The following is a 20,004-nucleotide window of genomic DNA, read 5'->3' on the forward strand; positions in this document are numbered from 1 at the left end:
GCACACTTCAAGTTAGCCATTTTGGGTTATTTTTTAACTTTGACTATCAATACATACAGTTTAATTATTGTCTCTTTTTTGACAAGTTTTCACAGACGGAAGGAAGATTTCTGGAGTTCTTTTGACCAAGGATTGACACTACAGACTATGATATGTGTTGGAGAACAAGACTCTTCTAAACTATTTGATTATATGCAGGAAGTGGACAAATATGAAAGACACTAGACTAGACGTTCCCCTGTGCGAGATCTTTTGGGTTTGCTTCACTTAAGATTTTGTCTTCCAAAAACTAGTAAATGATATATCAAGATCAGTGAGCCTGATCACAAGGTTTCATGTTGAGATAGACACAATAAAGATAACATACAAACCTCCCTTACACAGTGTCTGCTCTGTAGACACAATAAAGATAACACACAAACATCCCTTATACAGTGTCTGCTCTGTAGACACAATAAAGATAACACACAAACATCCCTTACACAGTGTCTGCTCTGTAGACACAATAAAGATAACATACAAACATCCCTTACACAGTGTCTGCTCTGTAGACACAATAAAGATAACATACAAACATCCCTTACACAGTGTCTGCTCTGTAGACACAATAAAGATAACACACAAACATCCCTTATACAGTGTCTGCTCTGTAGACACAATAAAGATAACACACAAACATCCCTTACACAGTGTCTGCTCTGTAGACACAATAAAGATAACATACAAACATCCCTTACACAGTGTCTGCTCTGTAGACACAATAAAGATAACATACAAACATCCCTTACACAGTGTCTGCTCTGTATTTTGTTAATGATGAACTCTATAAATGAATCTAGTATCTTGATTGGTCAGCTGTGAAGGCATCCTAAGCTGTTGATTATTCAAAAATATCATGTGACCTCAAGTTGCTCATTGATTGGCTGATAAATCAAGAAAGCTCCCTAAGCTAACTATTCCTCAATACTTGAAGTAACTGAATCATGTTCTTGGCTAGCACTGGCATCACAAATTTCATTATTGATAACTTGATCACTATTTGGGAGAGTCTGTGAAGAGCTGGGTACTGCTGGGTGCACTACACCCATCTGTGGCTGTAACTGGGTTGTTGTAGTTAATCCAGTCGGTTGTACAGGCGCAAGTGGGCTATCAGTTTCATGGTTATCATAGGTGACAGGTCTCCTCTGTCTGCTGGTTCTCCGAGGACGATCAAGTGAATACTCTCCGCTAACATTCGGCCCCATACTACTATCTGCTTGTGCCTGCATAGGTTGTGGGAATTGAAGACTAGATGCGGTAACTGTACTAGTTCTCGTACCAATTCTAGGAGTCCGAACTGGTTTAGTTTCTCTAGGACCTTTACAAATTTCACTATGTCTCTTCAAATGATATCGAGTCTGAAATGCCTTTTCACATTTTTCACATTTGAAGTCTCTCTCTCCAGTGTGTGTTTTCATGTGTTTCTTGAGATGTTGCAGTCGCCAGAATATCCGTCCACAAACTTGACACTGAACCTGTGTATTAAATAGAAGGTAGCATTAGAATAGGGAACTTATGAATATACGTCCACATACTTGACACTGAACCTGTGTATTAAATAGAAGGTAGCATTAGAATAGGGAACTTATGAATATACGTCCACACACTTGACACTGAACCTGTGTATTAAATAGAAGGTAGAATTAGAATAGGGAACTTATGAATATCCGTCCACATACTTGACACTGAACCTGTGTATTAAATAGAAGGTAGCATTAGAATAGGGAACTTATGAATATCCGTCCACATACTTGACACTGAACCTGTGTATTAAATAGAAGGTAGCATTAGAATAGGGAACTTATGAATATACGTCCACATACTTGACACTGAACCTGTGTATTAAATAGAAGGTAGAATTAGAATAGGGAACTTATGAATATCCGTCCACATACTTGACACTGAACCTGTGTATTAATAGAAAGTAGCATTAGAATAGGGAACTTACGAATATACGTCCACATACTTGACACTGAACCTGTGTATTAAATAGAAGGTAGCATTAGAATAGGGAACTTATGAATATACGTCCACATACTTGACACTGAACCTGTGTATTAAATAGAAAGTAGCATTAGAATAGGGAACTTATGAATATACGTCCACATACTTGACACTGAACCTGTGTATTAAATAGAAGGTAGCATTAGAATAGGGAACTTATGAATATACGTCCATATACTTGACACTGAACCTGTGTATTAAATAGAAAGTAGCATTAGAATAGGGAACTTATGAATATCCGTCCACATACTTGACACTGAACCTGTGTATTAAATAGAAGGTAGCATTAGAATAGGGAACTTATGAATATACGTCCACATACTTGACACTGAACCTGTGTATTAAATAGAAGGTAGCATTAGAATAGGGAACTTATGAATATACGTCCACATACTTGACACTGAACCTGTGTATTAAATAGAAGGTAGCATTAGAATAGGGAACTTATGAATATCCGTCCACATACTTGACACTGAACCTGTGTATTAAATAGAAGGTAGCATTAGAATAGGGAACTTATGAATATACGTCCACATACTTGACACTGAACCTGTGTATTAAATAGAAAGTAGCATTAGAATAGGGAACTTATGAATATACGTCCACATACTTGACACTGAACCTGTGTATTAAATAGAAGGTAGCATTAGAATAGGGAACTTATGAATATACGTCCACATACTTGACACTGAACCTGTGTATTAAATAAAAAGTAGCATTAGAATAGGGAACTTATGAATATACGTCCACATACTTGACACTGAACCTGTGTATTAAATAGAAGGTAGCATTAGAATAGGGAACTTATGAATATACGTCCACATACTTGACACTGAACCTGTGTATTAAATAGAAAGTAGCATTAGAATAGGGAACTTATGAATATCCGTCCACATACTTGACACTGAACCTGTGTATTAAATAGAAGGTAGCATTAGAATAGTGAACTTATGAATATACGTCCACATACTTGACACTGAACCTGTGTATTAAATAGAAAGTAGCATTAGAATAGGGAACTTATGAATATACGTCCACATACTTGACACTGAACCTGTGTATTAAATAGAAGGTAGCATTAGAATAGGGAACTTATGAATATACGTCCACATACTTGACACTGAACCTGTGTATTAAATAGAAGGTAGCATTTAGAATAGGGAACTTATGAATATATGTATGTTGTTTAATGTTAGTGTCTATGTACTGACACTTACTATATTTTCTGTGGTTTCCATACATATGTTGTTTAATGTTAGTGTCTATGTACACATTTACTATATTTTCTGTGGTTTCCATATACATATGTGTTTCATGTTAATTTCTATGTACACACTTACTATTTTTTCTTTGGTTTCCATACACGTATGTTGTTTAATGTTAGTGTCTATGTACACACTTACTCTATTTTCTGTGGTTTCCATATACGTATGTTGTTTAATGTTAGTGTCTATGTACACACTTACTATATTTTCTTTGGTTTCCATATATGTATGTTGTTTGATGTTAGTGTCTATGTACACACTTACTATATTTTCTGTGGTTTCCATATACGTATGTTGTTTAATGTTAGTGTCTATGTACACACTTACTATATTTTCTTTGGTTTCCATATACGTATGTTGTTTAATGTTAGTGTCTATGTACACACTTACTCTATTTTCTGTGGTTTCCATATACGTATGTTGTTTAATGTTAGTGTCTATGTACACACTTACTATATTTTCTTTGGTTTCCATATACGTATGTTGTTTAATGTTAGTGTCTATGTACTGACACTTACTATATTTTCTGTGGTTTCCATATACGTATGTTGTTTAATGTTAATTTCTATGTACACACTTACTATATTTTCTTTGGTTTCCATATATGTATGTGTTTCATGTTAATTTCTATGTACACACTTACTATATTTACTGTGGTTTCCATATACATATGTTGTTTAATGTTAGTGTCTATGTACACACTTACTATATTTACTGTGGTTTCCATACATATGTTGTTTAATGTTAGTGTCCATATACACACTTACTATATTTTCTTTGGTTTCCATATACATATGTTGTTTGATGTAAGAATTTCTATGTACACACTTACCTGTTTTTCTTTAGTATGCATATATGTATGTTGTTTGATGTTAGTGACTATGTACACACTTACTATATTTTCTTTGGTTTCCATATATGTATGTTGTTTAATGTAAGAATTTCTATGTAAACACTTACCTGTTTTTCTTTAGTATGCATATAGGTATGTTGTTTAACATCTGAATGTCTACTAAACATTCTGTCACAGAACTGACATTTTAATTTCTTTTCTCCAGTGTGAGTAACCATGTGAGAATGTAAATGAGCTTTTTGTCGAAAAGTCTTCTCACAGATATTACAATGGAATCTTTTTAATCCTGTGAACAAGTAAGATAGGAGATTTTAGTTTCTGAAAACATGTGTAACAAGTCAATTTATAAGATACAGACAGGCAGTCAGACAGACAGATGAGAGACAGGTAGACACATGACAAGGCCAGACAGACAGACAGACAGTCAGTCAGTCAGTCAGTCAGTCAGACAGATAGACAGACCGACAGCGACAGACAGACAGACAGACAGACAGACATACAGACAGACAATCAATCAGTCAGTCAGACAGACAGACAGGCAGTCAGTCAGTCAGACAGGTGAGACAGGCAGACAGACACACAGATAGGACAGACAGACAGACAGACAGACAGACAGATACATAGACAGACAGAGACATTTGGGCTAAACTATAGCTTAGGAGTAATTTGGTACTCTTGGTTTTATCAACCAAACTTTGTTCTAAATTGATAGTTTCTATATAGTACTTTCAAAGAGCATTCAATTTTTTACAATTGTTACATCTGGCATGGATGCTACAACAGACCGTTATACTTCCTCAACTCCCTACGAAGCATACAGTAGCAAACAGTATTGGATAGAAATTAGAAACTGAAACATAGGCTGAAACTGAAACATGCTTGCTGCCCCCCCCCCCCCCCCCCCATCTACATAGCTGAAGAGTCTTAGGTAGAGTTGACCTATGACCCTTGCTCTATGACCTTACCTGTATGAATAGATAAGTGCATTCGTAGATTACTAGGATCAGTAAATGTTTTATCGCAGTGTTCACACTTGTGTGGTTTCACCCCCATGTGGACGAGTACATGTACATTTAGCTTGGCTGATGACGTAAACGCCCGTGAACATAGATGACATTTCCATTTCCTGGAACTCATGTCAGGATGCGAGTACTTCATATGTCTTGCTAACTGACTAAGATCCGCAAACTGTTTTTCACACTGACTACATTTGTATGATTCTTCTGGTTTTTCAGTAACACCTGCAGATGAAAATTATAATAATAACAATCTTTATTTATACTGGATTGTAATTAGTTCTTTAAGTATATAAACACTTATCTCCCTAGAAGTCCAGTGAGGGCCATTCCTCTTGAGTTCAGTGTTAATGCAGGAGGAAACCGGAGCACTCGGGGAAAACCTGCGTTGTTCAGTAGAGTCAAACTGAACGACACTCTTCTTACTTACAGAATGGTAAATTTAATCGAATAGGGTTTGAACCCCAACCGCAGTGGTAAGAGGCAAGTGGTTTAACCACTCGGCCACCGACAACCCTAAACAGTGGTAAGAGGCAAGTGGTTTAACCACTCGGCCACCGACGACCCTAATTAACACAGTGTTGGTTAATCTACTGATGAGAAAAAGTAACCGTAGCAAAACTGACTATGTAGAGAGAGTTGTTTATCTCCTGAAATTAAAATAAAACCTTGTATTTTCTCACAAGATATGTATATTTGTAATTTCAGTAATTGTAATGTCATTTATTTCCTATCCTTAGCACATCAATTTCTCAATATAATGATTAATCACAGATTTCAATTCAATTCTCCTCCTTCATAGACTTTAATATACTTTGTGTCACTCCGCCCTCACTGTTGACTGATGTATGAGGGTGCATTCTGTAAATTATTGGCCAAAATTATCTGTAGATAGTGTAATGGTAAGTTTAAATCTTGAGCAAAAGCAAGGTGTGAATAACATTTGTCTGACAAAGTTATAGAAAAATTTGACCCAGAACAAAAGAATAACCCTATGTCACCTCATGGCGCCTCTGATAAGAAAACACTGATTAATCAATCAATCAATCAATCAATCAATCAATCAATCAATCAATCAGTCAGTCAGTCATTTAAAACACACCAGTATCCAATACTAATTGAAGTTCAGAGGCACTGTACAATTATGCAATGCGAGAACCTGGGATTGAAACCCTGGCCTTTAAGGAACCCTAACTTACCTATAAGTTTAGCATAGTCTTTGCAATACCATACCAGTAACTCAGTCTTTGGTTCTATAGGCGCTGTACAATTATGTAATGCGAGAACCTGGGATTGAAACCCTGGCCTTTAAGGAACCTGAACTTACCTATAAGTTTAGCATAGTCTTTGCAATACCATACCAGTAACTCAGTCTTTGGTTCTATAGGCCGATTAGTGGTAAAATAGATACTATTGCCATACTGAAATGCTACTAAGTTTTGCTCTGTATGTCTGCGTGCTTTCTTTACAAACACCATCCAGTTAGCTTCATTCTCATCACGGCCATCAAGGTGATGATGTAGTTTACCATCACGAAATATCTGAAACAAGACACAAAGTTTACAATTTTAGAAATATCATAATAGTAAAAGGGGGAGGGAGTCTTATGAAAATGACAGTTTCCTCTACATTGACAGTGTACATATTGTGTGTGGTCAAATTTTAGAACCCTGGTAACAGACAGGTGGGGGGTGAGGGGGGGGGGGTCTGGTACTGGTAAATGCATACAGCTTTCTGAATATTATTTTTGGTAAGGTTTAAGAACCCTGGTAACAAATTATCAACTACATATATGATATTTTGAAATGGTTTACCTAAAATGAATCCACACAAGTGACATTCAAACAATTGAATGAATCAGATAACCAACAATTCAGATAATCAAACTGTTTGGATAATCAAACTGTTCAGATAATCAAACTGTTCGGATAACCAAACAGTTCAGATAATCAAACTGTTCAGATAACCAAACAGTTCAGATAACCAAACAAACTATCCTGTATATAATACCACATACTGAAATGGTTTGAATCTAAACTCACCTCCCAACCCATTGGTAAATTAATTTCACTGTTATCATCAGCCTTTTTCACAATCTTGCCTTGAAGTGGTCCAAACATGGTCCTATTAGGAATAGCTTCATGTGTCCACACTCCTGTCACTGGTAATATACACAATTTACAACATTAGAAAATACACACTCAGGCCATTCTCACAAACCAGAGCTGTTATTTCTTCTGCGAACTTCGAAATAACGAGACCTTGACAGTACGTTTTGGACGGTGCCGTAAAAGAGGCTGTGGTTTGCGACGATGACTCAGGCAAATCATGATTTTACATGCTGAAATGGCTTACCAGTAATATTGTGGTATGCTCTGTAGCCATAGCAACCTGAAGAGTCTAAAGAACAGAAAACCTCCGAGGCAATATGGCTCAATATGATAAAAAATATATTTTTGTAAGAAATGTATAATAATGCAAAATCAAGGAACTGACAGGAATGTTTATCTAATCTTGACACTTTGATATTATTTCCTAACATTTCTCTTCGTTCAGCCAAGAAAAATACTAGTGACCTAAGGGGTTCTTGTCACTACGAGTCACTAGATGAGTAGTAACAACACTTATGTTACATGTACTTTCTGGCTGAATGAAGAAAAATAGTGGAAAACAACATAATTATACCATCACCAGTTATATCACAGAAAGATTGGGGAAAGTAATGGCCACTTTGAATGTTTTGACTCGTATTTCGAACACAGCAGAACCAGTGATGTAGAGGTGTGTTGTCGTGATGTAGAACGACCAGAGTGTATATTCCATATTTTTTGTTGAACCTGGTTCATGTATGGTGTTTGTTGGTTATTGTTTACTTACCTGTGGTATAGCACTAATGTCTGTTGGTTATTGTTTACTCACCTGTGGTATAGCACTAATGTCTGTTGGTTATTGTTTACTCACCTGTGGTATAGCACTAATGTTTGTTGGTTATTGTTTGCTCACCTGTGGTATAGCACTAATGTTTGTTGGTTATTGTTTGCTCACCTGTGGTATAGCACTAATGTTTGTTGGTTATTATTTACTCACCTGTGGTATAGCACTAATGTTTGTTGGTTATTGTTTACTCACCTGTGGTATAGCACTAATGTTTGTTGGTTCATTGCTTACTCACCTGTGGTATGATTTGATATCTTTGATGGTTTCAGTCTGAGTTGTTTCGGTACACTCATTCTAGCTTTACTCTCTATCGGTGTATCATATATTACATTGACAGGTCCATGATTGGGACAGTCAGCAGGATGGGATTGATTGCAATCTACGCACCCTGAAAAACATCATATACAGAAATAAAACCATTAGTAAGAGTTATAGGTTTGGTTGCAGTCCACACACCCTGAAAATCAGTCAGTGCAGAAAGTTTGTATCTACTATGCAATTGTATAGGCAGATATGACCTTTAAGGCTTACTGCACTGATGCAATGAAATACCAAACACAGAAGCAAAACAATTACTTAGTAAAAGTTGGATGTGTTTGGTTGCAGTCCACACACCCTCTATAAAGACATTCAATACAGTACCTATTCTAGTAACATGAAAGGTACATGAAAGGGCCGATATTTATTCCAGGCCTTAGCCACTGATGTAATCAAAGTTCTACTTACATAAGTCGGTGACAAAAGACTCAATTATTTCATCTTCAGTTTCTGTTTCCTTGGAAACTGTTAATATGACAACCTGTCCACCTTCCTCATTTTGGTTGTCACTGGTAACACTCATTGTTGATGCATCAGTTGCTGGAGTAGAAGGTATTGTTCTGTTTGTTTGTTGGTGGGGTGTGTGTGGTCCCTCTGTAGTCTGGACAGTTAGTGGTGATGGTGGAATCGTGGTTGGAACTTGAAGGGGTGCAGACGAAACGTTTGGCATGTTGATGTTTACGTTAATGCTGATTGGTTGAGATGAAGCCTGCTGGGAAGTACGGGATCGTTCAGACGTCCTGCTGACAAAAAGAATGCGAACAGGATTCAACAGCGTTCACAGTTTAAATGATTCCAGACATCCCATTAGTTAGAGAGTTTAAGATAAAAAGTTTACAGGTACTTCCACAGGTGTGTTTTGTAGTACACCATATTTGAATGTGATAAAGTGTCTAATATGTAAGATAATGGCTTGATTTTTGTATTTGAACTTGAATGTTGAGGTCAAGGTCATGATTTTGTTGATGTACAATATCACCAAAAATATCACATTTGATAAAATGTGTGAAGTACAAATTGGTTATTCTTCCCATCTATTGCACATACTGTTTATTTCTATTATAACTATGGTAACAATTTAGTCAGTATTGTAAGAGAACAACACTCTAAACAGTATGGGATATCAGTGGATGAGTTTACTGAAATTGAATTTCTTATCAAAGATATGTGTATGTACATAGACATACAGAGTGATAAACTGTGACAAACAGAGTGACATACAGAAAGACATATAGAGTGACATACAGAGTGACATACAGAGTGACATATACATTGGCCGTGTATATGATACATGTAGTGGTATTGAAGTCATTGGCGATGTGTTAGTACTTACCTTGTGTTATGTTCTACTGTGGATGGTTGGTGAGGTACAGTAACCGGTACGTGTGAGTACGGTAGTGGGATTGAAGTCATTGGTGATGTGTTAGTACTTACCTTGTGTTATGTTCTACTGTGGATGGTTGGTGAGGTACAGTAACGGGTACGTGTGAGTACGGTAGTGGTATTGAAGTCATTAGTGACGTGTTAGTACTCACCTTGTGTTATGTTCTACTGTGGATGGTTGGTGAGGTACAGTAACAGGTACATGTGAGTACGGTAGTGGTATTGAAGTCATTGGTGATGTATTGACCAGTATAGGTTGTTGTTGTACAGTGCTGCCGCTGGTACTGCTAACTGTGTTGTTATCGACACTAACATTGACTGAAGATACTGGTATTGCAAATGCCTGGTTACGGTCAGGAGTGAAAGGCAAAGCTATATTTCCTGAAATTGAAATGTATTTGTGAGTAACAGTTGTTTTCTATCAAACAATAGTTGGTACATTGCAATCTGATAGAAGTACAACCCATATTACTAGTATACCACCATGCACAAGCAAAGTTATTGTCTTTGAACAGAAAATATGGATTGAATTCTCTAGTTTTGCTCCATCTCGTGTTTGAAATATGAGTTTAAACATTCAAAATTTACATTATTGTTCTCGCCTGGAATCCAGTTGTGTGGGCATTTTGCCTTCGTTTTCTCCTACCATGCCTGGCATTTTACCCTCATTTTCTCCTACCACACCCTTGTTTTCTCCTACCACATCTGGCATTTTACCATCGTTTCCCCTACCATGTCTGACATTTTACCCTCGTTTTCCCCTACCGCGCCTGGCATTTTACCCTCGTTTTCCCCTAAAACACCTGGCATTTTACCCTCGCTTTCCCCTACCACGCCTGGTATTTTACCCTTGTTTTCTCCTACTCAACTCCTTGGGAAGCATAAAATAGATTGCAGCCTTTATAAGCACATACAATTAAAGCATTCACAGTGCAACCTCTATCCTACCAGGTCCCCAATTATACAGCTGGGTGGACTGAGGTACAGTCATGGTTCAAATCTTGCCCCAAGGACTTTAGCCACTCAGAAACAAGTAGCAGTGATAGGACTTGAACCTGCAACCTGCAGATTCCAAGCCAATCCCACTAACCATTCACCCATCATGACACTACATCTAACATCATTTTTAAATTCCAAATAAGTCTACATACCTAGATGTCTCAAAGTATTTGGGTCTAGCGGTTGGAAACCCCTACTATCTGGAATGACTGGGAAATTCCTCTCAGCTCCAGTCAAATTTAAAATTGCCCTGTCTGAAACGTTTACTGGCACCATCAATGGAACAGAGCCCCCAATGGTGGATACCGTCCCAGGAATAGTTGGAAGAGAGCCACCAATTGTTGACACGGTTCCCGGAATTGTAGGAATGGAGACTGGAATTGATACTGGAATACCAGGTGTTGGTATTTGATGCTGTAAACAAATAGATAAATAAGATAATTAAACAGCGCCCTCTAACAGCAACTGGTAAATCATGTCATCTATAATTATAGAACTGGAGTACAGAATTTACAAACCTAAATGTAGCCTGTACATCTGGCGATTATAGTGTACATGAAGCTGTTTACCTTTGAAGGTAGAACGTGTCTTGGAGACAACTTCCTTGAAAATCATTTGGAAATTATTTCTGTCAATGTATCTGTGTATGTGTTTGACTCACCTCTGTAGATAGCGTCCGTTATTAAGGTGTGTCTGTATGTTTGACCTACCTGCATACAGTGTCAGTTGTCAGGGTGTCTGCCTGTATGATTGACCTACCTGTGTGTACTGCACTGTTAGTTGTCAGGGTGTGTCTGTATGTTTCACCTACCTGCATACAGTGTCAGTTGTCAGGGTGTCTGTCTATATGTTTGACCTACCTGTGTGTACAGCACTGTTAGTTGTCAAGGTCTGTCTGTATGTTTCACCTACCTGCGTACAGTGTCAGTTGTCAGGGTGTCTGTCTGTATGTTTGACCTACCTGTGTGTACAGCACTGTTAGTTGTCAAGGTGTGTCTGTATGTTTGACCTACCTGCATACAGTGTCAGTTGTCAGGGTGTCTGTCTATATGTTTGACCTACCTGTGTGTACAGCACTGTTAGTTGTCAAGGTGTGTCTGTATGTTTGACCTACCTGTGTACAGTGTCAGTTGTCAGGGTGTCTGTCTATATGTTTGACCTACCTGTGTGTACAGCACTGTTAGTTGTCAAGGTGTGTCTGTATGTTTGACCTACCTGTGTACAGTGTCAGTTGTCGGAGTGTGTCTGTATGTTTGACTCATCTGCGTACAGTGTCAGTTGTCAGGGTGTCTGTCTGTATGTTTGACCTACCTGTGTAGACACAGTATCAGTTTTACCATGATGTCTCTGCGCTGTCACTGCTATAGGTGGTGGAGCCTGAGATGGTACAGCATTGTGAACACTGCTAACAGCGTTTGTTAGTTGATCAATGTTGATTGTTGTCAACGATTCATTCATTGTGACTTCTCCAAGATATACATATATCTGAAATAAAGATAACCACTAAGTATAAGCAAACAATTACCTGATCCATTATTACAGTTATATATTATTCCCCTGGCAATATTTTTCTTCATTCAGCCAAGCATAATGTACATGAATGTATGAGTGACCAAAAGGGAACTTATTTTCACTATGAATTGGTTTTTTTTGGCTGAATGAAGAAAATTATTGGGAATACTAATTAAATACATATATTGTACCCCCTCATGGCCTCTGGCATAATTTATGAAAGATTGGGAAAAATGATACTATAGTAATTGTGAATGTTTTGACTACAGTATTTAGAGCACCACAGAACTAATGATTGAGATGTAGAAACACACAAATTACCTTGATCAGAGAGAACACAGAAATTACAAGAGGGCTCAGTACCCCTGTTCTATTACCTTGATCAGAGAGAACACAGAAATTACAAGAGGGCTCAGGACCCATATTACTATTATTAGCTTGTTTAGGGAGAACCTTGGAGTAATTATACTGCCAGTATAATTCCTCCAAGGGAGAACTCACAAATTACAAAAGGGCCAAGTACGCATGTTAGGTACATTGTTGCAGAGATATACTGTTTTCTAGACATTGCGGAAGTACTCTGGGTTATTTAAAAAAAACACAACAACAACAACAACAACAACAACAACAACAACAACAACAGTCTGTGACACAGTTACTTAAATTACTGAACCTTGGTGTGTAACAATCCCCATGGATGTATTAGATCCATGATCTCCCATAATACATTCATGCCATAGTGTGTACGCAGCTAAAGATTCAATGTAAAATATTTCGAACGGGTCCATACATAAATTTGCTGCCGAAAATCAGACAAAGTTATATAAATCGAAGAGTGGATATTTCGAAAAATTCCTAATTGGAAAATATGTCGGTAGAAGGTGTACACAACGTACACCGTCAAACATTCTTTCGATGTTTCGATAGCAAATTTATTTCGTATCGCCACAGTACAGTATCGCGTATGTACGTACGTGTTAATTCTCCTAAACACTGCCAGAATTTGAAGATTCGATCGCTATAACTTACCTCCTGTCGAATTTTATGATCATAAATACCACTATGTTCACATTTAGGGTACAAAATACGACGAAATGTTGTAAAATGGGTAACATTGGTATTTCTATTGCCTTGACTTTACAGTGGTCGCCGCCATTTTGTACTAAGTTGTAGACCAGCTGATAAGGTCATACCACTCAATCCACGGGGAGGGCCCCTTCGAAATTCTGACAAAACGTTCCATAGGTCTGATATACTTCCCGTGAAATTTCACCTCAGCTTCAAGACTTCCAGGATGCATGTAGAGATTTCCATCTCATCCCATATCTTTTCAATAACTGGAATACTGCTAGAGTATATTATGGCATATACTCAGTTGCATAAGGATTATTGTTTGGTTTGTTTTTGTTTAGTTTTATTGTTTTATTGTTTGTTTGTGTTGTTTTGGGGGGAGTAATATCACTAACCATGTTAATTCTAACTTCCAAAAAGTGAATATATTTCATTCTGCAACAGTGACCCGTACTTTACTGTGTGATGAGCGGACTACACACTTGAAACTTTCATCAGACAAGGAGAGGTAAATAGTGTGAGAGATTGTAATACAGGCTGGTCGACAGATAAACATATACCAGGGATATAAATTGTGTTGAGACTTCAATTAATTTACAAACATGATACACATACACCAACACACAGGGGCGTGTATTATTGCTTAGATTTCCGTTTTCTTAGGAAAATATCATACGAATCTTGCTGCTACAAATGTATCGATCTATAGTACTACGTATACTATAAATATGAGAAGGGTGGACATCTTCCGGGTCATCTTTCTTCGTAACCTTTCAAATTTGAATAAAACATGCACATTTGCAACAAAAACATACCTGCATGAAGAATATGTGCCAAGTAAACTTATACACTATCACTGGGGGGCAAAAATGCTTTTGTAACGATAAAAATAGACCTTTTACAATGAGCGGGCGCTGTAGAAAGTCCTCTGTATGTCAAAGGCAGGTCAAATGACATAGCCGTCTAATGTTCACTGCTGATTGGCCAAGAAAGAGGCGTTGTCTAATGACGTCAGATTACCGCTACATTTCAAAATTAGAAGCACGGCCATCACTAAACCCGGAACCATGGATCTCGAAAAGTTTACGACAGCTTCCTGTTGAGTATACTTATACGATTTCCAATACAAATGCATTTTTACTGTGTCAAACTGTGAATCTGTGTATACTGAAATTAATTTCATTTTTGGTGGCCCATAAAGTAGTGATGCTTCCGGGGGATTTGAAGGTCTTATTGTCGACAGCCATATTAGACTACAATATCACCATCCTGGAAATGGTGGAATGGAATATTAGCTAACATCATGAACATGTGACTGTGAATCTGACACTTATGGAAAAGTATTAGTGCCAAGTTGTAAGGAAAAAAATAAAATTTAAAATCTCGTAATTACGAGATTTCAATTCTCGTAATTACGACTTTTTTCTCGTAATTACGACTTTTCAATTCTCGTAATTACGACTTTTTCGAGTCTCGTAATTACGACTTTTCGATTCTCGTAATTACGACTGTTTTCTCGTAATTACGACTTTTTTATCGTAATTACGACTTTTCGATTCTCGTAATTACGACTTTTTGATTCTCGTAATTACGACTTTTTGATTCTCGTATTTACGACTTTTTGATTCTCGTAATTACGACTTTTTGATTCTCGTAATTACGACTTTTCTATTCTCGTATTTACGACTTTACGATTCTAGTAATTACGACTTTTTGATTGTCGTAATTATGAAATTATGATTTTTTATTGTTTGTTATTTTTGAATTTTTGAATTGTTCAGACACGCCTTGAAACTTATGATTTTGATGTACTAAGCAGATGCACTATAGAGTGTTTGACACGGTAACCGGTTTGTATGATTTGATTGCGTTTTTCGTTTCATTAAAAAAAATCGAGTGCATTAAAACAGCGAAGAATATTCTTTCATTATATGTCGGCAAAATGAATCAATAATGGATTTGAAATTGAAGAAAATAGTATTTACCATCTGATATTTGGTAAAATTCACAACTTTAGTTTAGAATTTTCTTCACTGATTAAGGTAAATCAGATTTATACGGTTTTGAAATTTAAAATTCAATAACGTGGCACCGTAGGTCGTTCGATCAAGTTTGAAAATGTGTGGAGACCTTTTCTACGGTTGATAAATACTTGAATATATGTATTTGGTATGGTATAATAATATTGGTTTGAGGGTCAGTTAGCCAAGTGACCGGTTTGTCGAGGTTATTGACCCTGGTATATCAGGGTGTTAGTAGGAAGACATTGGCGAGACTCCCCAGATAGAAACTTTATTGATCCTTCTTTTAAGACGTTTCGGACCGGCCGTTAGGTCCTTCTTCAGTCGTAATCCTGTCTTGTATTGGACAGTTTCCCTACATCTTCATCATTGGATATAAGTTGGAGTTGTGTCCGAATTTCAGAAGAATATCTATATGTTTAATATTGGACTCCATTATTTGAACAAATTCTTTGCTGATGAAGAATTCTTGTTGTTCTTCTGGAATTCTTGTTTTGTGTTTATTATTTGGCTAAGTTCATTGACAGATTGCCTGTTTAATCATTGCAGTGAACCTATATAACTTCTTGTTGCATCCAGTATATGTGTGTACATATGTGAACACGTTATTTCATTGCCATTTCTTTTTTTAACCTATGGGTGTTATGTAATTTCACTGGACTTATATTAGAGTGTTCAGTTCACCTTAAATGTACTTACTACCCGATGATCGGGTGTTGTTGAGAACTCAGCTGTTGCTTATAACATGAACTTAAAATGGCAGTGTGATTTTCCCAGTTAGATATCAACTTACCGGAGAATTGCTTCGTAATTACGAGAATCGAAATGTCTTTACGATTCTCGGAATTGCGAGATTCAAAAAGTAGTAATTACGAGAATCGAAAAGTCGTAATTACGAGAATCGAAAAGTCGTAATTACGAGAATTGAAAACTCGTAATTACGAGAAAAAACTCGTAATTACGAGAATTGAAATCTCGTATTACGAGATTTTAAATTTTATTTTTTTCCTTACAACTTGGCACTAATACGCTTCCGTAGACATTTCGTTTCCAGAAAGAGAAAATATATTTAGGCTGACTCGGTCCACCATAAATCGCCAAAAAGATTTGTATAAACCATGAATACGTTTTGGGTCGAAATACGGTAAATTTGATGAAACAAACCCTTTTTGTTTCGAACGCGGAAGTCATTCCTTACTGTAGCTATGCGTCTAATCTTCAGGTAAGCTAGGGGGTCTTTTTACGTAGGCGTAGTTCGAGCAGCCAATCGGCAACGAGCGGGTTATTCAAAATAGCTAGACGTACAGAGGAGTTCATACAGGGTCGACAATCGTGTCTTCCCTTCTCTCTTTCCCTATACAGGTAGGAATATATATTCAAAAGGTTGTTATATTTAGTCTGTAGACCTGGAAAACAACAATCTATGCAATATTACACGCCCCTGTGCACCAACAGCCATCGCTGTGTAAGTCTGTACATGGATCTATCTCAATAATAGATCCATGGTCTGTAACAGGTAGGGTCTGTAAGGTACCGTGACAGGGCGCCCTCACACATTGGTCACCTCCGATGACTAACAAGGAGGCCGGCGGTAGGGCGGAACGACATGGCGTATCTTACAGTCTATTCAAATATTAAAGTTACCAGTCCTAATTATCTTGATATTCTAGCCCCAATCATCAGAAGCTATTCCATACCGTATCACTCCTGTCCCACAGGGGCGTGTAATATTGCATAGATTGTTGTTTTCCAGGTCTCTCATATTTATAGTATACGTAGTACTATAGATCGATACATTTGTAGCAGCAAGATTCGTATGATATTTTCCTAAGAAAACGGAAATCTAAGCAATAATACACGCCCCTGTGTCCTGTCCCCCCCTCCCTGTATAGCTTGTATAACATATTCCATGCAGTATCACTTCTCCCCCTGTACTATCGATCGTTTCAGTTGCAGTAATTTAGCTCTGGCATGGCATGTGTCGAACCTCGTAGCATATACACCCAGAGCTGGAGAGGGAAGACGTGTCGAACCCGGGGTCGAACCTCTGGAATATACATCCAGAGCTACGGTATATTATACAGTGTTAATCAATTGCCACTTCAAGCACAATTTCCTGCCATTGAAAATTCTGATTTTCAACTGTTGGGATAAAAAAAATTGAAATCACTCCACTGTATGTACTTATTCCATTCATTAAGTATGTCTTATTTGTACCCACAACTTTCCTTTCTTTGATATCAGATCTTTACACTATAACTTGCTACAATGAAGTAGGTTGATTGGTGCGTGTTTTATTTTCGTTTTAAAAATATGTTTATTTTCTTTTTTTCATGAATAATACAAGCACGGCTTAGTATTATCGATAGTCACACATATACATATATATATATATATATATATATATATATATATGTCAGGAATATTTAGCCCATCCACAATTTCAACTTGTAGTTATCAACACAGAGGGCGCTCTCATGTGATGACAGTGTATACTCGTTCCACGTACTCGTTCTATGTTGTTGATTGGTGTGATTTGTACGGGGTGAGAGCAATTTTTCAATAAAAAAGTATGACTTAAAAAAAACAAAAGCACGTCATTCTCTTAGTTTGGGGAATCCTCTCCAACAAGTTGGCGTTTAATGGAACCTTTTTTTTACCCCTAACTACAAATATCTCTATAAACAATGTCAAATTGAGAAATGGAAGAATTTTCACTGTAACAGTAACTGCAAGGCGTTAAAATACATCAAAGTGTCAATAAAAGAGAATTTCCTCACTTTATTATTATACTCATAGTAAATATTAATTTGAAATTGATTGTGTTGTCTGAAATAATTGTCAACTAATAAGAGTGTAGTTTTTTCACCACCACCACCACCACCACCACCACCACCACCACCACCACATCATCATCATCATCATCATCGTCGGCGTCGTCGTCGTCGTCGTCGTCATTATCGTTATCATCATCATCATCATCATCATCATCATCATCATCATCATCATCAAAATCATCATCATCATCATCATCATCATCATCATCATCATCATCATCATCATCATCATCATCACCACCACCATCATCATCATCATCATCATCATCATCATCATCATCATCATCAAAATCATCATCATCATCGATCTGAGAAAAAAAATACGTCTAATTTCCAGAGAGGGTGTCTTTATTTAGTTTCTTTCATTTATATGGGTGTACTCGAGTAATCTGGTTGGTATTCAGCTTCAGTAAAGTACATGTAGATGAGAGTTTGTATAGACTATGAATATCTATCCTAAATTTAGTCCTGCTTACAGACGGTGCACAGGTCTAGATTACTGACATGACCTGGAGAAGGGGGAGGGGGACAATTGTCAGAATCGAATCCCGAATTACTCCGTATGGAAGCAGAACTATCGCACATTGAAATATTGATCTCGCCCCTAACTTTAAGTTGTAAGTCAAATACTAGTATTATTGTGAATGTTAACAAACGGTTTGTACAGTTTCATTATTGGACTGCAGTGCCACTAAATCGTTTGGCAATTTCTACGAGTTCATTCCCGACATCTGCCTTAGCTCCTCCGTGACAGAACTCCGACGACAGTTCTCGAAATGTGATTGCTATTCGTCGAGATGTGATATCTTGTCTGTGTATCGCATGCATCCAGTCGTACCTTGCAGGTCCATACACAATGACAAGCGACCTCCGTGGTAAATGTATATCAACACGCAAGTCGCTCTCTTGGTCTGTTGATGAGTTTGGTTTCGTCATTGTTAAAACCGTGCTTGATAGAAGGTTTAGTGTTACAAGTCTTTCGCCCCAGAGCCAGAAATCATCAAAGTGTGGATCGATCGCCGATCCTCGTGTCGGCACGTACTCCAAGTTACATTGTTCGACAACTTTAAAATCGTTCAACTCTTCAACTTGGGACATACGATGTACTAAAGTTTTACTAAATTCAGGAAGGCCGGTGAAAGGACGATGATTCACCTTCCGTTTTTTGAAGTTCACTTTCGGTCCATAATCTTGCTTTCTACGTCCAGATTGCGAATCCTTCCATGGTGTGCAATCAATTTGCTGAACTATCTCAGCTTCTTCATCCATTGTCACGAAATTTTCGACGAGTAAAACACCAGGGAACTCCACACTATCGCCGCTACCCGACGAGTGGTCAGAGTGCGATGTCGGGTCAATCCATGCCTTGTTTCTACACAGTTGGCAGAACACATACACCGTTGACGGTTTCTTGATCGACACACCTGAATTTCGCTCCGTTCCAATGGTATTTTCACAAACTAAACAAGTTCGTATACCTTTGCAGCCACATTGTTTCATTATAGATTCCATGACTTCAAAATTAGATTCGTTCACGTCGTTTCACCTTTACTTCCTTGAACGCTTCATCACGGAAATAACCTTTGACCTTAAACATCGGCACCTCTAGGAGAGTAGATGTTTTTATCCCCAGGTCAGACAATGGTCAACATTTTCATATAAATAACACAAGTTGAGTCAAAATCCAACATTCACACGTCTTCTTGCAACAAACCAAAAGAACATAGACATTTTGCGATATATTCCATG

The 20,004-nt window shown here is 37.5% G+C and overlaps 2 protein-coding genes across 2 annotated transcripts in view; both read right to left on the bottom strand.

Moving 5' to 3' along the window:
• Positions 1–623: 623 nt before the first annotated feature.
• The window catches only part of LOC144452767 (uncharacterized), a 42,364-nt gene continuing 22,983 nt past the window's right edge, over positions 624–20,004 (bottom strand). The window contains exons 2-11 of the mRNA XM_078143918.1: positions 12,126–12,299; positions 10,967–11,228; positions 9,968–10,196; positions 8,841–9,172; positions 8,350–8,502; positions 7,220–7,338; positions 6,505–6,718; positions 5,127–5,402; positions 4,269–4,447; positions 624–1,514 (exon numbers count right to left, since the gene is read on the bottom strand). Of these exons, the coding sequence (XP_078000044.1) occupies positions 954–1,514; positions 4,269–4,447; positions 5,127–5,402; positions 6,505–6,718; positions 7,220–7,338; positions 8,350–8,502; positions 8,841–9,172; positions 9,968–10,196; positions 10,967–11,228; positions 12,126–12,272 (2,472 nt within the window). The 5' untranslated portion in view covers positions 12,273–12,299 and the 3' untranslated portion in view covers positions 624–953. The remainder of the gene's footprint in view (positions 1,515–4,268; positions 4,448–5,126; positions 5,403–6,504; positions 6,719–7,219; positions 7,339–8,349; positions 8,503–8,840; positions 9,173–9,967; positions 10,197–10,966; positions 11,229–12,125; positions 12,300–20,004) is intronic.
• On the bottom strand, positions 18,614–19,816 carry LOC144452990 (alpha-ketoglutarate-dependent dioxygenase alkB homolog 4-like). The gene has a single exon (XM_078144242.1). The coding sequence runs from the start codon at positions 19,765–19,767 to the stop codon at positions 18,928–18,930; it is 840 nt and encodes a 279-aa protein (XP_078000368.1). The 5' UTR covers positions 19,768–19,816; the 3' UTR covers positions 18,614–18,927.

The sequence above is a fragment of the Glandiceps talaboti genome, chromosome 23 (genome assembly GCF_964340395.1).
Source record: "Glandiceps talaboti chromosome 23, keGlaTala1.1, whole genome shotgun sequence".
NCBI lineage: Eukaryota > Metazoa > Hemichordata > Enteropneusta > Spengelidae > Glandiceps > Glandiceps talaboti.